Source organism: Sapajus apella, unplaced genomic scaffold (genome assembly GCF_009761245.1).
Source record: "Sapajus apella isolate SASKATOON/1434 unplaced genomic scaffold, GSC_monkey_1.0 scaffold71, whole genome shotgun sequence".
In the NCBI taxonomy this organism is placed as follows: Eukaryota; Metazoa; Chordata; class Mammalia; order Primates; family Cebidae; genus Sapajus; species Sapajus apella.
In genome coordinates this window covers 10,198,064-10,221,079 of record NW_022437011.1, presented here as the reverse complement: position 1 = coordinate 10,221,079, position 23,016 = coordinate 10,198,064, and the positions used below count along the sequence as shown (strand labels likewise).

Here is a 23,016-nt window from a genome sequence, read left to right as displayed (position 1 = left end):
TTGTCACCCAGGCTGGAGTGCAATGGCACGATCTCGGCTCACCGCAACCTCCGCCTCCCGGGTTCAGGCAATTCTCCTGCCTCAGCCTCCTGAGTAGCTGGGATTACAGGCACGCACCACCATGCCCAGCTAATTTTTTGTATTTTTTATTAGAGACGGGGTTTCACCATGTTGACCAGGATGGTCTCGATCTCTTGACCTCGTGATCCACCCGCCTCGGCCTCCCACAGTGCTGGGATTACAGGCTTGAGCCACCGCACCCGGCCATGTTTTATATTTTATTCCAACTATCCATTTGTTTATTGCCCTGGAAAAAGAAATTCTGTCCATATTCTTCTTGGAGACTAGTCCACTTAGATGACAACTTGTCAAACCAACCATCTCCTTCTTCTTGGTTTTATCTCTTCTCAAACATATACTTAGGCTTTGCAAGTCAGGGGATGCATGGGAAAAAAAAAAGAAAAACACTGATACCACAACTTGCTCTCCTAGCAGTCTGGCAAAACACAGGTTTAAATTACATGAATTCCTCCCATATAGAGGGACAGAAATTTCAAGAGCAAGAATGTTTCAGCAGGGGGTGGAGGGGTTGAATCATTTATTACCACAAATTCTGTATCATATTAAAAACCTCCTACTATACCTCTCCTAAGGACCACATCAACAGAACAAGAATATAACCAATAACCCAGAATAACCAAAACAACCATGAAAAATAACAAAGTCAGAAGACTTATACTTTCCCATTTCAAAACTTAACTTCAAAAAGCTATAGTAATCAAGACAGTGTGTAACTGGCATAGGGAGATATATAGATCAATGAATAGACTAGACAGTCCAGAAATAAACCCTCATATGTCACCTACTGATTTTTGAAAAGGGTGCCAAGACAATTCAATGGGTATAGAAATAGTCTTTTCAACAAATTATGCTGAAAAATCTATACAAGTCTCAGAAGAAAACAGACATAAATCATAAATCTTTGTAATCTTGGATTACCCAGTGGTTTCTTAGATATGACAACACAAGCACAAGCAAAAAAAAAAAAACAAAGATAATATAAGGCCGGGCATGGTGGCTCATGCCTATAATCCTAGCACTTTGGGAGGCCGAGGTGAGCGAATCACAAGGTCAAGACATCAAGGCCATCCTGGCCAACATGGTGAAACCCCGTCTCTACTAAAAATACAAAAGTTAGCCGGGCATGGTGGCATGTGCCTGTAGTCCCAGCTACTTGGGAGGCTAAGGCAGGAAGATCACCTGAACCCGGAAGGCAGAGGTTGCAGTGAGTCGAGATTAAGCCACTGTGCCCCAGCCTGGCGACAGAGCAAGACTACATCTAATAAATAAATAAATAAGGCATCATCAAAATTTTAAAACTTTAAATGACACAAGAAAGTGAAGACAAGACCGGGTGTGGTGGCTCATGCCTGTAATTCCAGCACTTTGAGAGGCCAAGAGCTTGAAACCAGCCTGGTCAACACGGTGAGACCTTGTCTGTACAAAAAGCAAAAAATTAGCTGGGCATGGTGGTATCCACCTGTAGTCCCAGCTACTTGGAAGGCTTAGGGGGAGAACTGCTTGAGAGGTTGAGAAACTACAGCCAGCCATGATGGCACCACTGTACTCCAGCCTGGTCAACAGAGGCAGACGTCTAAAAAAAAAAAAAAAAAGAGAGAGAGAAGATAGCAGGCAGGAGGATCACAAGGTCAAGAGATCGAGATCATCCTGGCCAACACAGTGAAACCGTGCCTCTACTAAAAATACAAGAGTTAGCTGTGTGTAGTGGCAGGAGCCTGTAGTTCCAGCTACTTAGGAGGCTGAGGCAGGAGAATTGCCTGAATCCGGGAGGTGGAGCTTATAGTGAGCCAAGATTGCGCCACTGCACTCCAGCCTAAAGACAGAGCAAGACTTCATCTCAAAAAAAAAAAAAAGAAACAAATTTGAAGGACTAACACTTCCTAATTTCAGAACTTACTACTACAAGGCTACAGTAATCAAGACGATGGTAGCAAAGGGACAGACACAGAGACCAATGGAATAGATCAGAGAGTCAAGAAAGTAAACCCACCCACATATAGTCAAGTGATTTTTGACAAGGGTGCCAAGACCATTCAATGGGAAAATAATGGTCTTTAACAAATGGTGCCAAAAAATTGGATATCCACAAGCAAAGCATGAAATTGGACCTCCACCTTATACCATATACAAAAATTAACTCAAAATGTATCAAAGGCGGCTGGGCGCGGTGGCTCAGACCTGTAATCCCAGCACCTTGGGAGGCAGAGGCAGGAGGATCACTTGACGTCGGGAGTTCAAGACCGGCCTGGACAACATGGTGAAACCCCATCCCTACTAAAAATACAAAAACTAGCCAGGCCTGGTGGCATGCACCTGTAATCCCAGCTACTTGGGAGGCTGAGGCAGGAGAATTGCTTGAACCTGGGAGGTGGAGGTTACAGTGACTGGAGATTGCATCACTACACTCCAGCCTAGGCGACAGAGCAAGACTCCATCTAAAAAAAAAAAAAAAAAAGTATCAAAGGCATAAATTTAAAAGCTTAGACTATAAAACGCTCAGAAGAAAACACAGGAAAAAAATCTTTATGACATTGGATATAGCAATAATTTCATGACATCATAAGCATACAACAAAAGAAAAAAAATAAATTAGACTTCATCAAAATTAGAAACTTTTGCTCATGAACAGACACTATAGGAACAGAATGAAAAGGCAAGCCACAGAATGACAGCAAATATTTGTTAATTATGTATCTGATAAGGGATTAATATTCAGAATATATATTGAATTCCTACAACTAAATAATAAAAAACAAATTTTTTTTTTTTTGAGACAGGGTCTCACTCTTGTCATCCAGGCTGGAGTACAGTGGCAGTCACAGCTCATTGCAGCCTTGACCTCCCAGGCTCAAGTGATCCTCCCACCTCAACCTCTTGAGTCACTGGGACTACAGGCATGCGCCACCACACCTGGCTAATTTTTTTCTTTTTGTAGAGACACAGTTCCTACATTGCCCAGGCTGGTTTTTAACTCCTGGGCTCAGGTGATCCTCCTGCCTCAGCATCCCAAAGTGCTGGGATTACAGGCATGAGCCACTGTGCCTAACTGGCAATAACAGTTTTTTTTAATGTAGAAAGGATTTGAATAGACATTTCTCCAAAGATGCAAAGATGGCCAATACGCCATCTTACATGAAAAGATGCTTAACACTAATAATCATTAGGGAAATACAAATCAAAACCACAATGAGATATCACTTCATACCAATTAGAATGGCTATTATCAAAAACAAACAAACATAAATGTTGGCTAGAATATGGAGAAATTAGAACCCTTCCTCATGCACTGCTGCTAGGAATGTCAAATGATATAGTTGCTCAGAAAGTTAAAAATAGAATTACCATATGATCCAGCAATTCCGTTTCTGGGTATAAACCTAAAAGAACTGAATGCAGGCCTCAAAGAGATATTTGTATAGCTATATTCATAACAGCATTATTTATAATGGCCCAAAGGTGGAAGCAATCCAAGTGTCCATCAATAGATGAACAGATAGGCCGGGCACAGTGGCACACACCTGTAATCCCAGCACTTTGGGAGGAAGAGTCGGGGTGGATCACATGAGGTCAGGAGTTTGAGACAGCCTGGCTGGCCAACATGGCAAAACCCCGTCTCTACTAAAAATACAAAAATTAGCCAGGCACGGTGGCACACTCCTGTAGTCCCAGCTACTCGGGAGGCTGAGGCAGGAGAATCGCTTGAACCCGGGAGGTGGAGGTTGCAGTGAGCCGAGATGGTGCCACTACACTCCAGCCTGGGCAACAGAGCAAGACTTCACCTCCAAAAAAAAAAAAACAAAACAAACAGAAAAAAAAAAAAAAAACAGATGAACAGATAAATAAAATATGGGGAGTGTGTGTGTGCACACACACACACACACACACACACAAATTGAATATTATTTAACTTAAAAAGAATGAAATTTTTACACAAGCAACAACTGGATTAACCCTGAAGATATTATGCTAAGGGAACAAAGCCAGTCACAGAAGGACAATTACTGCAGGGTTCCAATTATATGAGTAGTAAAATTCATAGAGACAAAATGTAGAATGGTAGTTGCTAGGGATTGGGGGAAGAAGAATGGGAGAATTATTGTTCAACACATACAGAGTTTCGGTTTGGAAGATGAAAAAGTTCTGGAGATGGCTGGTGGTGAAGGTTGCATAACAATGTAAATACACTTAATGCCACTGAACTGTAGATTTCATATAAGTGCACAGTGGTTAAAATACAAATGTGTTAAAAATGATAAAGTTTATGTTATATATACATATTTTACCACAATTTTAAAACAAAAAAAAAATCATTAAAATGATAGATTCTATGTTACGAATATTTTACCAAAATCTAAAAAACTGTTCTCAATGGAAACTTTTAAGAATATCAAACTTACCTTGGCAACTTAATAAACTGTTCAACTCTTTAGTTCTTAGGGGTAATCTCTAGGGGTATACTTGCCTTTCTCTTTTCAAAATTGCATACTGCCTTGCGCGGTGGCTCACGCCTGCAATCCCAGCACTGTGGGAGGCCGAGGCAGGTGGATCACGAGGTCAAGAGATCGAGACCATCCTGGTCAACACGGTGAAACCCCATCTCTACTAAAAATACAAAAAATTAGCTGGGCATGGTGGTGCGTGCCTGTAATCCCAGCTACTCAGGAGGCTGAGGCAGGAGAATTGCCTGAACCCAGGAGGCGGAAGTTGCAGTGAGCCGAGATCGCGCCATTGCACTCCAGCCTGGGTAACAAGAGCGAAACTCCATCTCAAAAATAAATAAATAAATAAAAATAAAAATAAAAAATAAAATAAAAAATAAAAATAAATAAAAATAAAAATAAAAATTGCGTACTAATACAGTTGAATCAATCACTAGGATACAGTGGGATATCTACATAAAAAAAATCCTTTCTACTACTGAAAACAGTATCTATTTAGTAAGGGGAAAATTTTGTGAGAACAGAAGTGTATGTAGCAGAGGAAGAGCAAAATGTGCTCTTTCACAAATAGTTGCTAAATTTCAGTCCAACAAATAAAAAAGAGTTTTATATACAAATTTTCTTCCTGGTTTAGGTAAACTTGACAGGAAAAAAGATAAACTAGTCAATCATCATAAGTCAATTGATCTTTACTCACTGGAACCATCTACTGTCTTTAACTATCAATAGAAAAGCACGGATTACAATTTTTACAAAATAATTAGAATATAACAATATTATAAAACAAATATTTCCCATATTGGCAAAGGTGCAAAGCTGGGCATATGCCTTTCTATTTCAGTAGTTTTATTTCTTAATCCTTTTCAAATGAGTAGTGAAAGGCCTTAACTTTCCAGTTAAGTTCATTACAAAATTTCTTTAGAATAGTGCTCCTCCTATACTCTAGTGGTACACTCTCTTATACTGATCCACATGACAGTAATTTAATTAAATAAAATAAAACTTTTCTGGCTGGGCGTGGCAGCTCATGCCTGTGATCTCAGCCCTTTGGGAGGTCACAGCAGGAAGATCACTTGAGCCCAGGAGTTTGAGACCAGCTGGACAACATAATGAGATCTTGTAACTAAAAACAATAGCCTGGTGTGGTGGCAGGCGCCTATAATCCCAGCTACTCCAGAGGCTGAGGCAAGAGAATTGCTTGAACCCGGGAGACAGAGGTTGCAGTGAGCTGAGATCACGCCACTGCCCTCCAGCCTGAGCAACAGAGCGAGATTCCATCTCAAAAAACAACAACAAAAAACCAGCCAAAAAAAACTTTTCCAACAAGTTAAACTATGGATTATAAACTAGTTTAAAACAGGCATTTCTAAGCAACTAATCAAACTCATTGGTATAAAGTATCAGAAGAAAGGGGAATCTAGAAGGTAAGATAACTAGAATGGGAATCAGACGGCCTATTTTCTAGTCTTGACTGCTACACATTAACTATGTGATCCTGGGCAAGTCATTTATTTAGCTCAGCAGTTCCCAGACTTCTGAGGGTTTTATCCAGGATCCTGACTGAAGTTTCCAGTTGATATTGTGTCAAGTACAGATATTTTTAAAATTCATTTTGTAAAAGTAGGAACAGCATTTGTCAAAATAGAAAAAAGTGGAAAAATAGCTTCAATAGAAATTCACTACACCCTGCTTATTTTCTCCATTTTACTTTACATCTGTGCAAACTTCAACAGGAACTATTTAAGAAACAGCATTTGGTAACCAAAAACTGCATATTTCTTAATTTGAAGAAGCAAAATAACAACAGTATGGGCTCTGAATTCAGTATCACATTCAAATCCCACCTGTACCAGTCACTAGCCATGTAACATTTTAACCATTTTTTTTTTGTTTTTTAGATTCATTACTTCATTTCTCTGAGCCTACACTTATTCATCTATAAAAATGTAGATAATACCTACCTCAAAGGGGTGATGAAACGATTAAATAAAATAACGAAAGTATCTAGTACGGTACTGGCATATAATAAGCATTCAATAAATGGTAGCAGTTACCTAAAAATGAGATGAGATAGGATTATCACCAAGATTCTATGACTCTATAGACAAGCAACAGGAGAGGGAAATATAATCAATAAGGTCTGTGAAGACAGATACATTGAAACAGTTCATTTATAGTGGGTTTAAAAAAAGAATTGATTTCATTTCTTACAACTTTAGTTCTGATAAAGTAAATTTGGCCAAAACAACAAATGGTAAATTTGTCATTAATTTTGTTTACTTGCTAATTCAAGGTTAAAACTGTTTAAAATTGTTTTGCTTTTCTTTAAAGCAACACATTTTATTCATGTTAGTGATCATCAAATCAGAAGGCCAGAACTCATTTTGAGTTCATCTAGTCAATCAGCACTCTACTAACAAACAGACCCAGAAAGGAACGTGCTTAAACTCACCTCCATGCTTCATTCATAACATGATTTATCACTTTAATTTTTTAAAAAAGTCTAAATCTCTCTCAAATTTACCATTTAAAAATTTTACCTGAGTAGCATGTTACTGTCTGTGTAACAATAAGGAAAATACACATAGTTGTATTTTCTTTTTCTTACATAGTTGTATTTTCATAAAGAAATTCTGAAAGGCTATATAATACATTAAAAGTATAAAGAGCAAGATATGTGGAGCAGGGGTGAGACTGAGACTTCACTGTATCTGCCCTTATATTACTTTGACTTATGAACTATATGAATGTAATTATCTACTGAAAATGTACTAACAACAACAAAAACCTCTCATACTTAAAGTTTCCCAAAAAGTTTTCTTCCACCCATACCCTGCATCAACCCCACCATTCACATAAATATACTTATCAATGCATCATTTTATACCTAAAGTCTTAAGGCTTTACATAATGAAGCTTGTGAAAGGTTGGTATCTGTGCAATATACAAAAAATTGTTACAGTAATAACATATAACTTTTTCTTCAATAAACATTTCCAAAGTCTCCAAAATTTGCCCACTAGAATACAAAGTTATATTTCCTATGTTATCACCACAAATGATAATTTATGGAATAAATGATTTCTACCTTGAACAAACTGGAAGTCCTCATAAATTTTTTTTTGTTTTTTTTTTGAGATGGAGTCTCACTCTGTCGCCAGGCTGGAGTGCAATGGCACAATTGGCTCACTGCAGTCTCCGCCTCCTGGGTTCAAGCAATTCCCCTGCCTCAGCCTCCCAAGTAGCTGGGACTACAGGTGCACACCACCACGCCTGGCTAATTTTTTGTATTTTAGTAGAGACAGGGTTTCACCATGTTGGCCAGGATGGTCTACATCTCCTGATCTTGTGATGCACCCACTTCAGCCTCCCAAAGTGCTGCGATTACAACAGGTGTGAGCCACTGTGCCTGGCCCCCATTAAAGTATTTTAAAATTTCATTTTCATGGACAATTGAACTTTTTGAAAAATAATGTATTTTAAGTGAAAGTTCCCCAAAATGATAAATTTACCATAGAAAATTTACAGCAGTGCATGCTAGTTTTATAGTAAACCTTTTGGTACTTTCTATTTCTCCCTTGTTCAGGTTATAAGTGTAAGCCCTGAGATGCTATTAAAAGCAGTGACTCACCTTGTTTACCTGAAGTTTGAATACAGAGTATTTAACAAAACTACCATTCCTTACAAGACTGGCCTCTAGACCAGTGGTTCTCAACCAGGAGTGATTTTTGTCCCCAGGAGACATTTGGCAACGTCTGAACAATTTTTGGCTATCATAATTGGGTGGGTTCTACTGGCATCTAGTGGATAGAGGCCAGAGATACTTCTAATGCACAGGAGAGCCCCTCACAACAAAGAATTCTCTTTCGCAAAATGTCTATATGTTGCTCTTGAGAAAGCTTGCTCTAGAGTATAGATCATATTAGTCAGGTATGGTGGCGCACACCTATAGTCCCCTGCACTCCTGACTAGTTGGGAGGCTGAAGCATAAGGATTGCTTGAGCCCAGGAGTTGGAGGCCATAGAGAGTTATGACCATGCCACTGCACAACAGCCAGCCTAGGCAAAAAAGCGAGACCCCCATCTCTCAAAAAACATAATAGTAAAAAAAAAAAACTTTAATTAAACATTTAAAAATAGATTATATATAGATCATAAGCAATCTTAAAGGATATGACCCATCTCCTTACCTACTGGAGAAAATCAGGATGGGATTTCTGTATGGCTTTTGCTTTTAACATTAAAAAATTTTTTTCAGGAGAAAGGAATCCCTACAAATCTTGTGCTATATTTTCAGAGCTAAATACAATTTCTGTGTGCCTTTACAGAACTGTAAATACACCTCAAGAAAAAAACCTCAGTGTGATATAAAGCTATGCTTTTGATCTTTAATATATTTTTAAAGTATGTGTATATGAACATATATACACATATACATAGAAATATAGGCCTAGAAAATTTACTAATAGAAAAATTTTAATATTGGTTACCTTGAAGGGTAGAATTTGAAGGGTTAATGGGAGTGGGAAGAAGCACTTTTACTTTTCACCTTATATCTACTATCTATATTGTTGAGTTTTTCAACAAGAGACTATTACTTTTGCAATAATTTTAATTTTTAAAAAAATTTTTGAGATGGAGTCTTGCCCTGTCACTCAGACTGGAGTGCAGTGGTGTGATCTCAGCTCACTGCAGTCTCCATCTCCCGGATTCAAGCTATTCTCCTGCCTCCGTCTCCCAAGTAGCTGGGATTACAGGCGCATGCCACCATGCCCAGCTAATTTTTATATTTTTAGTAGAGATAGGCTTTCACCATGTTGGCCAGGCTGGTCTCAAACTCCTGACCTCAGGTGATCCATCCGCCTCAACCTCCCAAAATGCTGAGATTTATATAGGCGTGAGCCACAGTGCCTGGCCACTTTTGTAATAATTTTAAAAGGAAGCTGTCACACATATACATACATTCATTCTTATGATAAAAATTAAAAATCATATGTCTCACACAATCTTTTTTTTTTTTTAATTGTACCTTAGGTTCTGGGTTACATGTGCAGATCATGCAGGGTTGTTGCACAGGTACATACATGGCAAGGTGGTTTGCTGCCTCCATTCCCCCATCATCTATATCTGGCATTTCTCCCCCCCCAACCCTCCCCACCCACTGCTGTCCCTCCCCTAGCCCACACCAACTGACTCCAGTGTGTGATGCTCCCTTCCCTGGGTCCACGTGTTCTCATTGTTCAACACCCGCCTATAAGTGAGAACATGCGGTCACATAATCTCTTCTTTAGAAACTGTATTTTTCTTTTGATTTGCAAAAAAAAAAAATTAAAAGACCACAATTCTAAAATTACCATTTATAAATTGGTTTTTCAGCTGGGCGTGGTGGCTCAGGCCTGTAATCCCAACACTTTGGGAGGCCAAGGCAGGTGGATCACAAGGTCAAGAAATCGAGACCAGCCTGACCAACATGGCGAAACCCTGTCTCTACTAAAAAATACAAAAATTAGCTGGGTGTGATGGCGCGGGCCTGTAGTCCCAGCTACTCTGGAGGCTGAGGCAGGAGAATTGCTTGAACCCAGGAGGCAGAGATTGCAGTGAGCTATGATCGTGCCACTGTATTCCAGCCTATGTGACAAATAGAAAGCCCATCTCTAAACATAAATAAATAAATAAAAATAGGCTGGGTGCGGTAGCTCACACCTATAATACTAATCTCAAAAAAATAAGTAAATAAATAAAAAGTAAAAATAAAAACCATTTTTTTAAAGTGGATTTTAAGAAATTTTTAACCCGACTTCTATTCTGAACATGGATACATTTCTCAATAAGATTCAATGCAGTGCTGACTCTTCTAATCAAGGCCGTAGATAGCTAAGAAACATGCCAAGAATGTCTGAAAATATACAAAACAGGTATTTACCCCAATGTTTAAAATAACAAGAGGGCTGGGCACGGTGGCTCACGCCTATAACCCCAACACTATGGGAGACTGAGGCAGGCAGATAACCTGAGGTCAGGAGTTCGAGATCAGCCTGGCCAACATGGTGAAACCCCATCTCTACTAAAAAAATTAGCCAGGCATGGTTGCAGGCGCCTGTAATTCCAGCTACTCGGGAGGCTGAGGCAAGAGAATTTCTTGAACCGGGGAGATGGAGGCTGCAGTGAGCCAAGATCGCACCATTGCACTCCAGTCTGGGCAACAAGAGCAAAACTCTATCTCAAAAAATATAAATAAATAAATAAATAAATAAATAAATAAAATAATAAGAGCCTAAGGCCAAAATGGTGGCATTCCCTAACACAGCACAATTCTAATATTAAAAATTTACTGAAAAATGGCTGGGCACTTTGGGAGGCCAAGGAGGGTGAATCACTTGAGGCCAGGAGCTCAAGACCAACCTGGCCAACATGGCGAAACCCCATCTCTACTAAAAATACAAAAATTAGCTGGGCATGGTGGCACACACCTGTAATCCCACTACTCTGGAGGGAGAGGCAGAAGAATTGCTTGAACCCAGGAAGCAGAGGTTGTAGTGAGCTGAGATCGTGCCAGCCTGGGCAATGGCACCAGACTCCATCTAAAAAAAAAAAAAAAAAAAAAAAAAAAAAATGTACTGAAAGACATGAGTCCCTTTCTCTAACCAAAAGTTCCTTTGCTTGGTCAGCAAGAAAGAGCAGCTTGTTTTTTCTCTGCTCTTGGCTCTGATATTAAATATAAAATAGGTCCTTAGAGTGTCTACTCCTCTGTACACAAAACGTAGAAGACCAGCTAATTCTAGAGCAAAAACACTAGATCAAATTTCTTATTTCTCACCTAATCCTGCTCCATTTGAAGAACAAGACAAACTTCATTCCCAAACTACATACCAATTCATCATCTTTCTGGATGTCTAGGTACTTAGCTCTAAAATTTTAATTTTTTAAATTTAATTTTTTTTTTTTTTTTAGACAGAGTCTTGCTCTGTCACTCTGGCTGGAATGCAATGGGGCGATCTCAGCTCACTGCAACCTCTGCCTCCTGGGTTCAAGTAATTCTGCTGCCTTAGCCCCCGAGTAGTTGGAATTACAGACGCCCACCACCAAGCCTGACTAATTTTTTGTTTTAATAGAGACAGAGTTTTGCCACGTTGGCCAGGCTCGTCTCTAACTCCTGACCTCAGGTGATTCACCAGCCTTGGCCTCCCAAAGTGCTGGAATTAACAAGTGTGAGCCACCATGCCCGGCGGTTTCAAAATATTTAGGAAAAATGAATGGCAGGCATGGTAGCTCCTGCTTGTAATCCCAGCACTCTGGGAGGCCAAGGTGGGAGGATCACTTGAGGCCAGGAGTTCGAGACCAGCATGGCCAACGTGACAGAACCCCATCTCTACCAAAAATACAAAAATTACCTGGGCATGGTGGTGGACACCTGTAATCCCAGCTACTCGGGAGGCTGAGGCAGGAGAATCACTTCAACCCAGGAGGCAGAGGTTGCAGTGAGCCAAGATCACATCACTGCACTCCAGCCCAGGTGATAAAGCGAGACCCTGTCTCAAAAAAAAAAATAAAAATAAACAAAATATTTAGGAAAGATAAAACTGAGGATTTTAGTATTATTCATCAAATGCCAGTTACATGAGTATTTTTTGAAGAACACTGTTACCTTTTCACGCTGAAAATTCAAAGGCAATAATATAGAAGAAGACAGCTCATCTTATCAAACAGAAAAAGAAGAGGCAAATTTTTTGCTTGGCCAAAACAGATCATTTCATTCACAAAGGCACAGGCTATATATACTCTGCCACACATACTACAGAGACTAGACACTCCAAGAATTTCCTCTCTATATGATATGGGAGAAACAGGACAAAAAAAATTTCCTATCTACAAGATTAAGAAAGCATCTATATACACACTAAGCACCATCTTAGATTAGGCTAAAGTGGGTATCCTAGAAACTTCCATTCCAAAAATGAGATCTATATGTACTCTTAACATCTAAATCCTTTTAGGCACAGAAAACATAAGTAAACAGGAGAATATGGTGTTCTTCTAACAACAGCCATCACTAAACGGGTGTAGGAAATGTCAATACAATAATCTTCAGAAAAATAAAAGGTATGGATTCTGTCCATAGCTTTAACCACATGGTATGAAGACTCCAAATAAAATTTTACACACACACACACACACACACACACACACACGTATATAAATATACACAGAGAGAGAGGGAGAAATATATGACCACTTGAGCCCAAGAGTTTGAGGCTAGCCTGCCTGGACAACATAGCAAAACGCTGTCTTAGGAAAAAAAAAAAAAAAAAAAAAAAAAAAACGAAGGCCGGGCATGGTGGATGACACCTGTAATCCCAGCACTCTAGGAGGCTGAGGCAGATGATCACCTGAGGTCAGGAGTTAGGGACCAGCCTTGCCAACATGGTGAAACCCTGCCTCTACTAAAAATACAAAAAAAAAATTAGCCAGGCATGGTGTCAGGCACCTGGAATCCCAGTTACTCAGGAGGCTGAGGTAGGAGAGTTGCTTGAACCCAGGAGGCAGAGGTTGCAGTGAGCCAACATCACACTGCTGCACTCCAGCCTGAGTGACAAGAGGGAAACAGTCTCAAAAAGAAAAAATAATTAAATGTAATTTAAAAAAGGCAAATGAGTGACCTTTCACCTCACCTATGACAATTATGTAAAAATGGTCAAGAAAATCAAGGACACCCTCCTTCTACCACATTCAAGCCAAAGCAAACTCTTTCAGATTCTCATTTACAAGTTTCAAAGAAAGAAAAACTCTAATTTTCAGTCTAAGGATATCCCCTACACTTCATTTACTAGCTAAAAAGTACTGTGTTCTAGCTTAAACTCTCACATCTCACTGAAAGGATAAGCCTTCCACAAGACCAAGGGTAGGGATGCTCCAGAGTCTCTTCCACAACTGCCTACTCAAACAAAACATTTTCCCTCACCTTGGCTTAGAAGTTATTTCCCTTACAGTGAAATCCAAAGATATAGACATTCAAGGGACTACCTGCCTTACAACCCACACATTGTTCTTCCTAAAGCAAAATGTCAGGGTCAGAATGTACTAAGGTTTTAAATCCTATATAAAACTCTGTTCGGACCTAGAATGATAAGACATGTACTAACTGCATTCTGCAACTCACAAATAATTTCTCCTTATTCCTCTCAAATCCAAGAGCCAGAATTGAAAGTACACACAGAGAAATTCCTGTGTTTTAACACCAAGAACAGAGGTTAAAATAACTGGTCACAGGTGACAAACCAGGCACCTCAGAACCAAAATAGAAGAAATACTCTGAGCACTTAAAACAATCACGGTACAGTACTCTATGCAAGTCACAGCCAAGAGAAAAACATATACACATAAAATGCCACCCCTTCAGATCACAAGGTCAGGAGATGGAAACCAACCTGGCGAACATGGTGAAACCCCGTCTCTACTAAAAATACAAAAAATTAGCCGGGTGTCGTGGCACGCGTCTGTAATCCCAGCTACTCGAGAGGCTGAGGCATGGGAATCGCTTGAACCTAGGAGGCGGAGGTTGCAGTGAGACACGCGCGCCACTGCACTCCAGCTTGGTGACAGAGCAAGACTCCGTCTTAAAAAGAAAAAAAAAAGAAAGAAAGAAAGAAAAGAAAATATTGCCCCCTTTTCCCCAGAGCCCAAAAGAAGATAATGCCTACCATCCTAGGTTGCTCAGACCAAAAAATGTGTACACATGAGTACATACAGAAGAGTTAAAGAAATGAAGGACTTCACTGCCAAGGAAGAGGTGTCTGGCCTGGTGCGGTGGCTCACGCCTGTAATCTCAGCACTTTGGGAGGCCGAGGCGGGTGGATCACCTGAGGTCAGGAGTTTGAGACCAGCCTCACCAACATGGTAAAACCCCGTCTCTATTAAAAATAAAAAATTAGCCGGGCGTGGTAGCGCATGCCTGTAATCCCAACTACTCGGAAGGTTGAGGCAAGAGAATCGCTTGAATCCGAGAGGCAGAGGTTGCAGTTAGCTGAGATCGCACCATTGTACTCCAGCCTGGGCAACAAAAGCGAAACTCCTTCTCAAACAAAAACAAAAACAAAAAGGTGTCCAGAGGTTGCTTCATCTTCTCCAAGCCTAAAACCTCCGAGTTCAGCTACCCGGCTATTCCGAAGCTCGGAGATGCCCTGGAACTTAACTTCCTTTTCCTGTCTGACTTCACAAAAGGTCCCAGAAGGAGGAGTCACGTGATTTTTCAGGGCAAAAGCCGAGAGATCCCTAATACTCACCTGTCTCAAACTGAAGAGGGAAAATAAGAACCCTCCTTAAGCACACAGTTAAGACACACACACAAGGCAGAAGACAAATAAACAAACCCCTCAACTCTGAGGAGAAGCTCAGAAGAGAAACGATCTTTGCGTCAGCTCTGTCTCTGTCTCTGTGTGTCTCTCTCAGTACCAAGGGCAGGGACTCTGGCAAGACCCCGCCCCCACCCAACTCCAAAGCAGGGTGGGCGGGAGGCAGCCTGAGGAGTTCCCGTTCCCGCGCGAAGCTCAGAGACCAAAGGATTCCCTATTGTGGGTCCACGGATGGTGATGGGAACCCGTCCCGCTAGAGCTGAAGAGTAAGCCGAGGGCTCACTAGGCCCTCACCGCGGCCACCGCCGCCATGGAGCCGACCGCTGTCACAGAAGGACTCCCCCAGGGAAAAAGAAGGGTGGCCCCAGCCCAGAGCTGACCCAAAGAGAATTCATGCCTCACATTGTGTGGGAGGCGAGGGTCCCGGAGCCTTACCTCGGACACTTCGTCCTCGTCACTACCAGAGGCACCTCCTCCACCCCCGGTCCTCAGCACTGCAGCCGCCAACTTGAAATCCAGCGCCGCGTCCCCTCCGCCTGCACTGCCGCCGCCGCCGACTCCCGGCGCTGGCCCGGCCTCCCCAAAGAGCCTCACGGTGCGGATCCCCAGACCGACCCCTCCCGGCGGAGGCGGCTCCGAGGCCCCAGCTGGGGCGGATCGCGGAGCCACAGAGTCCAGGTCCTCCTCAAAGGAGGTGCCGCCGCCTCCGCCATCAGTCAGCATGGTTCGCACGCAGAGCCGGTGCCGAGACACTCGCGGCCACCGCCGCAGCTGATTCCCGGGAACTAGAAGAGCAGCAGGAGGAAGAAGCGTCTCCTTTACCCCGTCCCAGCAGCGCCACTAACTTCTCACTGCCTAACCTGCTGCCTCCCGCCCCCTCGACTCGCCACTGGCTGCAACTTCCTGGCGGCTGCAGATCATTGGTCAAAGTGACCCGTCGCTCAGGCTCTTCGTCACGCGCCGCTCGCTGGCTTGCAGCCGCCAAGCTGCGTTGACCTGCGCAGGCCTAGGCGGTTGCTAACACCCGCCTCCCACCCCTTACGAGCCGACTTCCGGTCTTTTCTTATGTCTATTGGCCAAACCCTCTGATTATCGCGTCACGACCTTAAAGTGGATTAGTTCGCCTTGTGATCAGTCATAGTGACCCCGAACAATGGGAGAATTCATTGGCGCCATAAGTGTCGGTCACTTTGTCGCGGGACGTCGCGCGGGACAATTGGTCAGTGAGAGTATCATTCATCCCGCCCTCATCTGAGGTGACGGGAAAGGGCCGGGAAATTTCCACTTCTGAATAAAATGATTGCTGAAGTGACGACCCGCAAGAATCGGTCAAATTTGGAGTAGACTTCACCCTACCCTTGGTGAAACTTGTATGTTAAGAATGCAAGAGGCGCCGAAGTAACGCGGCTCCTACCTGTAGCTCTCCACTGGGCGCGGAGACTACGGCGAGAGAGTAGCTGTACCGGGATTGGAGAAAGGTAGCCATCAGTCTTAGCGAGGCTCCACCTTCCTGCCATTGCCCGGTTGGAGGAGCAAAACGTCAGTCACTAGAGCGGTCACCACCTCTGGGACAGGTGAAGATGCGTAACCTGTTTGCCTCTGGCTGTTTGGGAGGGAATAGGGGACAGGGAGCGGTGAGGGGACAGTCGAGGGGCAGGGCCCATCCCGCTTCGCGCCTTCCGCCTTTCCAAGTTGAGCCCAGCGCGCGGGTCTGAGGAGATCCGGGGAGCTGCTTGGGATGGCCGCCTTGAGGCGACTCGACCCGCCCGAGTGCCGGGACGTGGCCACGCGCCCCAGTTATACAGCCTTCGGGCGGGATAGCCCCGTGGGGCTGCGTTCTCCTGCCTGCGGACAGCTGCGGGCCTGAGGGCTGGACAGCGCCAAGCCTCAGTACCGGGAACTGTCCCACGTAGGAAGGTGGGAATGCCGCGAACAGCGCGCGGAATCCGACCTCAGGGTGGAACCCGGTGGTGAAGAGTGCGTGCTCCGGGGCAGTTTCAAGTTCTGATTGCTGCCAGTTATTTGCTGGCTGACTTCAGCGCGTTTGCTGTTTTATTTTTGTGACTTTCAACTCGCTCCTCTGTGTAATGGGAGTAGTAGTACCTTCCACGTTGCGATGTTATGAATAAATTAGATGATAACATGGCGCTTAGCAAAGTCCCAAACTTACAGGAAAACTTGCTCACTTTTGCTAGTTATTGCCTCCTTTTCCTTCAGGAACTCTCTGCCTGCCCCTGGGTCCTGCCAGCCCAACTAATTCTAGTTCTAATCAGAGCTGTATGGTGCAAAACAAGGCTAGCTGCGGTGGTCTTCCCTCTTCTAAGTTCTCCCTTCCTCCCTCCCTATATCCATCTCTCTTTGTCTTTATCGCCTTTGTCAATAAAGAGGGGGTTTAAGAAATGCCCAGGAGAACCTGGTGCGGTGGCTCACGCCTGTAATCTCAGCACTTTGGGAGGCCGAGATGAGCGGATCACTTGAGGTCAGGAGTTCGAGACCAGCCTGGCCAACATGGTGAAACCCTGCCTCTACTAAAAGAGCAAAAAGTAGCCGGACGTGGTGGTGCGTGCCTGTAATCCCAGCACTGGGAAGGCTGAGGCAGGAGAATCGCTTGAACCCAGGCGCAGAGGTTGCAGTGAGCTGAGATCACACTGCACTCCAGATTGGGCAACAGAGCAAGACTGTGTCCCCCCCCCCAAAAAAAAAAAAAAAAAAATTAGCCCAGCGTGGTGGTGTACACCTGTAATCCCAGCAACTCAGGATGCTGAAGTGGGAGGATTGCTTGAGCCTGAAATATGGAGGTTGCAGTGAGCCGAAATTGTGCCACTGAACTCCAGCCTGAGCAACAAAGCAGTACCCTGTCTCAAAAAAAAAAACAAAAAACAACTTTAGTTTCCAACTAATCCTTTAATCAGAGACCACCAAAAAAGGAAAAAAAGAAGTCTGGTGGTTTGTATGGAAAATGTCCTTTGACCCAGAGAATGTCCATATGATAACAGAGTTTGGCATCAAAAAAAAAAAAAATTGGATGGGTACAGTGTCTCATGCCTTTAATCCCAGCACTTTGGGAGGCCAAGGCAGTGGGATCACGAGTTCAGGAGATTGAGACCATCCTGGCCAACATGATAAAATCCCATCTCTACTAAAAATACAAAAATTAGCTGGGTGTGCTGGCATGTGCCTGTAATGCCATCTACTCAAGAGGCTGAGGCACGAGGATCGCTTGAACCCAGGAGGCGGAGGTTGCAGTGAGCTGAGATGGTGCCACTGCACTCCATCCTGGTGACAGAGCGAGACTCTGTCTCAAAAAATAAAAATAATAAAAAATTGTCATTTTCTTCTCTCTTACAGCTTTAACAAGGGCTTTATATATCTTGACTGTGCAATATTTAATATTTCATTATCCTTAAACTGGGATCTGAAAATTCCATAAGAATATAATGATTTTTTAAATGATTTTAAAAATTGATTCTTCCAAACATTTATTTTAAAAACATTTTGAAGATCAGAAACATTTCTTTGGCTTGGTAATTGCTTATTTTGACATTTCACATGTAAAGGTTAGTGTTTTCAATGAGCAAAACATGTTAGTTAAATTTCTTCCTAGACAATAATTAGGTTGTAGAAAATGTTAAAAAAAAAAAAAAAAAGTCTTTTACCTATTCTAGAGAACTATTCTGATGTAAATGCTATGTACACTGGCTTTAGTTCGCATTTGTGGAATTTAATTAGCCTATATCATCAGTGCTGTTAAGTTTTCAAGGCATGTGTGACTAGGTCACAACCCAAACTAATAACACCAACAAAAGAAACCTAGAACTGCCCAACCCACTTCAAAGCTGGATTATCCTGAATTGGTATGGATACATCCTTAGGCAAAAACAGGTATTGACTGGCACAGCATTACAAAGGAACTACTTGTCATTCTTACTACTGATACAAAAATAATTTCTGATGCAACTCCCTGAACAAACTCATTAAATTTTTTAAGCAAATGCAATGACTCTCAAGGACCCAGGGAAAGGAAATCTGGATATATACATTTTTCTCAATTTATTTGAGAGGAAAGAAAACACTCTTTATTCAGTGCCTAGCAACCAACCCTGAGTATAGCTAAAGAAATGTGATTTAGCAATAATCTTTGTTTCACCAGGACCTTTACCTGAGATATTTGTCAGTAGTTTGTCAGTACTGGAATTAGGAATTCCAAGTCTCCTAGATTTGGGGGACTGCTATATAGAGTCTTTACTAAATGTGATTTAATGGCTGGGTGCGGTGGCTCACACCTGTAATCCCAGCACTATGGGAGGCCAAGGCAGGTAAGAAGACCAGCCTGGCCAACATGATGAAACCCCATCTCTACTAAAAATACAAACAATTAGTCAGGTGTGGTGATAGGGGCCTGTAATCCCAGCTACTTGTGAGGCTGAGGCAGGATAATCGCTTGCACCTGGGAGGCAGAGGTTGCAGTGAGCCGAGATCACATAATGGCACTTCAGCCTGGGCAACAAGAGTAAAACTGTCTCAAAAGTGATTTAATAGTGCCATATGTACTACATTCCTATGGTTTTAAAATTTGAAAACTCAGGCCGGGTGTGGTGGCTCAGGCCTGTAATCCCAGCACTTTGGGAGGTCAAGGTGGGCAGATCACTTGAGGTCAAGAGTTCAAGACCAGCCTGGCCATCATGGTGAAACCCCATCTCTACTAAAAATACAAAAATTAGCTGGGCGTGTTGGTGCACACCTGTAATCCCAGCTACTCAGGAGGCTGAGGCAGGAGACTCAGGAGAATCACCAGGCAGAGGCTGCAGTGAGCCAAGATCACTCCACTGCACTCCAGCCTAGGCAACAGAGCGAGACTCTGCCTCAAATAAATAAATACAAACATCACTCAGGCGTGGTGGTGCCGGCCTGCAATCCCAGCTACTCAGAGGCTGAAGCAGGAGAATGTTAGCAGGAGGTTGCAGTGAGCCAATATCATGCCACTGCACTCCAGCCTAGGCAATAGAATGAGACTGCATCTCAAAAAAGAAAAAAAAAAAAAAATCATACTCAATGTATTCAATGTAAAATATCAATAAGTATTATTGTGAGTTAGTGTGTAACCTTGATTTTGATAAACCTTAAGATGGTATTTACTACTAAAGTAATACACTGATTTTAAAAACCTGGATGACTGGCTGCCCCAAATTTTATTTTAAAATGTGTTTATTAGAATATAATGTCTTCCCACAGAAATGCAGTGAAGATTTGCTCAGTGGCACTATTATAGCCAGAGGCGTGATTATTGCTAATTGAAAACTTTTCCCAATACCCTGCCATGATGACTTGAAATACAGTCAGCCTTGGCAATTTTTGAATCTCTATGGAATAAAGAAAAAAAGAAAAGAAAAGATAGTGGGAATATTTAGAGTCTACTTATAATGTGTTTCAAAGCACTCTGTTTTACCATCTTTCAGATTGAGAAGGAGAAAAAAAAATAGAAACTGTATAGCAAAAGGATTTTTATTTTGTTATTTTATTTTTTGAGGCAGGGTCTCACTCTCACCGGGGCTGGCCTGCAGTGGTGCCATCACCTGCTCACTGCAGCCTCGACCTCTCTGGCTCAAGTGATCCTCCCACCTTAGCTTCCCAAATAGCTGCGACCATGGGAGTGGGACACCATGCCTGGCTATTTTTTTTTCTTAATTATCTGTGGAGACGGGGGGTCTCCCTATGTTGCTCAGGCTGCTGGCCTCTAACCCGTGGGCTCAAGCAGTCCTCTCGCCTCGGCCTCCCACAATGCTGTAATTATAGATGTAAGCCACTGTGCCCAGCTAGTCCAAGGTTTTCTAAAACTTCTGAGATAATAAGAGGCTTCAAATCCCATAAGACTAACAAACTAAATTATAGACACAGGGACTTTAGCTACATGAAGTTCTTTCACATGCAACCTGCATTTTCTCAAGACATTTAATTTTTATATGCCAGTCCATCTCAGTTCAGCCCATCTATATAAGGAAAGAAGTAAACCAACATATTTGTTGCGCTTGGAGGTCATTTAACCTTTATAATGATCCTATTCAGATTTTACCCATTTTATAGATGAGGAAGTTGAAACTTGAAAATTATTAAATAACTTGCCCAAGGTTATAAGGCCAGTATATAGAAAAGCTGGGATTTGAATTTATTGCTGCTTGATCCCAAAACCCACACTCTTCCCACTGTATCACATTGATTTATAGCACCCTCCGAGGCAGAGGAAATTCATCAATGAGGTAAACATGCTTCAGCCATTATATCCTTCTCATAAATCTGCTAATCAGCACCCTAGGTGAAGTTATCCCTGACTACCATCAAATATATCTTCCTCCCTTATAAGAGTTGGAAACATTTAAAACTTGTCTTCTGGTTTCTCCAACTATATTGTTAGTTTCTTAGACCATGTAATTTCACTCTAAAAAATCTAATGGTTTGCAAAAATTAGCCAGATATGGTGGTGGGTGCCTGTAATCCCAGCTACCCGGAAGGCTAAGGCAGGAGAATTGCTTGAGCCCAGGAGATGGAGTTTGCAGTCAGCAGAGATCATGCCACTGCACTCCAGCCTAGGCAACAGAGTGAGACTGTGTCTCAAAAAAAAAAAAAAAAAAAAAAAAAAAAAAAAGAATAGTTAATTCACATGGTTCAGGACAAAACAATTTGACACAGCAGGCGTATGGAAAAAAAGAATAAAATGAATATAAAATGAGGAAAAAGATCTTTTTACTTTGCCCACTAAATACCTAGACCTCCTCTCATATACAAACCATGTTACTAGGTTTTTAAATATTCTTCTCAGGCCAGGAGCAGTGGCTCACACTTGTAATCCCAGCACTTTGAGAGGCCAACACAGAGGACTGCTTGACTGCAAAAGTTTGAGACCAGCCTGGGCAAAATAACAAGACCCCCATCTCTACAAAACTGAAAATAAATACATAAATTTGGTTCAATAGGCCACCCACCATAGTTATTGAAAAGCAAAGTTATCAAGATAAAAATTGTTAAAGGAAGATTACAAACTTTTTTTGTTTTACCTGAATTATGTAAATTGGGTTAGAACAAGGAGATACTGGCATGTAGGAAACAAGCAGTCTTGCTGCAACTATTTGCCCAGGTGTGAGATAATGAAGACCTGGATTAGGGAAGTGGCTGTCAGAATGGAGACAAAGAAACTGTCAATAAGTGTAATCATCATGAAGGCCAGGTACAGTGGCTCATACCTGTAATCCCAGCACTTTGGGGGAACAAGGCAGGAGGATCACTTGAGCCCAGGAGTTTGAGACCAGCCTAGTAAACAGTGCAAGACTCCCTATCGCTACCAAAAATTTAAAAAAAAAAAAAAATAGCCAAGCATGGAGGTGTGTACCTGTAGTCCCAGCTACTTAGGAGGTGAGGAAGGAGGATTGCTTGAGCCCAGGAGGTCAAGGCTGCAGTGAACTATGATCATACCACTACTCGCCAGCCTGGAGTGAGACTTTGTCTCGACAACAACAACAAAAAGAGTCAGTATAACCTTCGCACCTGATTAAATGTGAGAAACAAAAGAGTATAGGAACAAAAATAACTCCAGATTTATACAAACTTTCTGAAGATAAAATGTGACATTATGCATCAAGATCCTTTCTTTAAAATTTTATTTCCACCTATTGGAATGGCTTAAATCCAAATAAGTGGCAATACCAATTACTGGCAAGAAGGCAGAGCAGCAAGAACTCATTCATTGCTGGTGAGAATGCAAAACAGTATAGCGACTTTGGAAGAAAGTTTGAAAGTTTATTCAAAGCTAAACTTGTCTTAGGCCAGGCATAATGGCTCATGCCTGTAATCCCAGCACTTTGCAAAGCTGAGACAGGTGAATCATTTGAGGTCAGGAGTTCAAAACCAGCCTGGCCAACATAGTGAAACCCAGTCTCTACTAAAATAATAATAATAATAATAATAATACGAAACTTAGCTAGGCGTGGTTGTGGGGTGCTGTAATCCCAGCTACTTTTGAGGCTGAGGCAGGAGAATCCCTTGAACCTGGGAGGCAGAGGTTGCAGTGAGCCAAGATCATGCCACTGCACTCCAGCCTGGGCAACAGAGTAAGACTCCATCTCAAAAAAAAAAAAAAAAAAAAAAAAAAAACCCAAA

General features: G+C 42.2%; 1 protein-coding gene and 1 pseudogene across 18 annotated transcripts in view; one reads left to right on the top strand and one right to left on the bottom strand.

Annotated features, from left to right (window-relative positions):
• The window catches only part of LOC116531564 (ankyrin repeat and KH domain-containing protein 1), a 136,847-nt gene extending 119,808 nt beyond the window's left edge, over positions 1-17,039 (bottom strand). For 12 of the 18 annotated variants that reach the window (XM_032250422.1, XM_032250425.1, XM_032250427.1 and 9 more), the window contains exon 1: positions 15,304-15,740. In XM_032250422.1, coding sequence (XP_032106313.1) covers positions 15,304-15,591 — 288 coding nt within the window. In that variant the 5' untranslated portion in view covers positions 15,592-15,740. Of the gene's footprint in view, positions 1-6,481; positions 6,575-15,303 lie in introns of all 18 variants that reach the window. The other 6 variants (XM_032250419.1, XM_032250420.1, XM_032250437.1 and 3 more) reach the window with 4 other exon arrangements.
• Positions 17,040-20,111: 3,072 nt separating this feature from the next.
• Positions 20,112-20,242, top strand: LOC116531687 (annotated as a pseudogene).
• Positions 20,243-23,016: the final 2,774 nt, after the last annotated feature.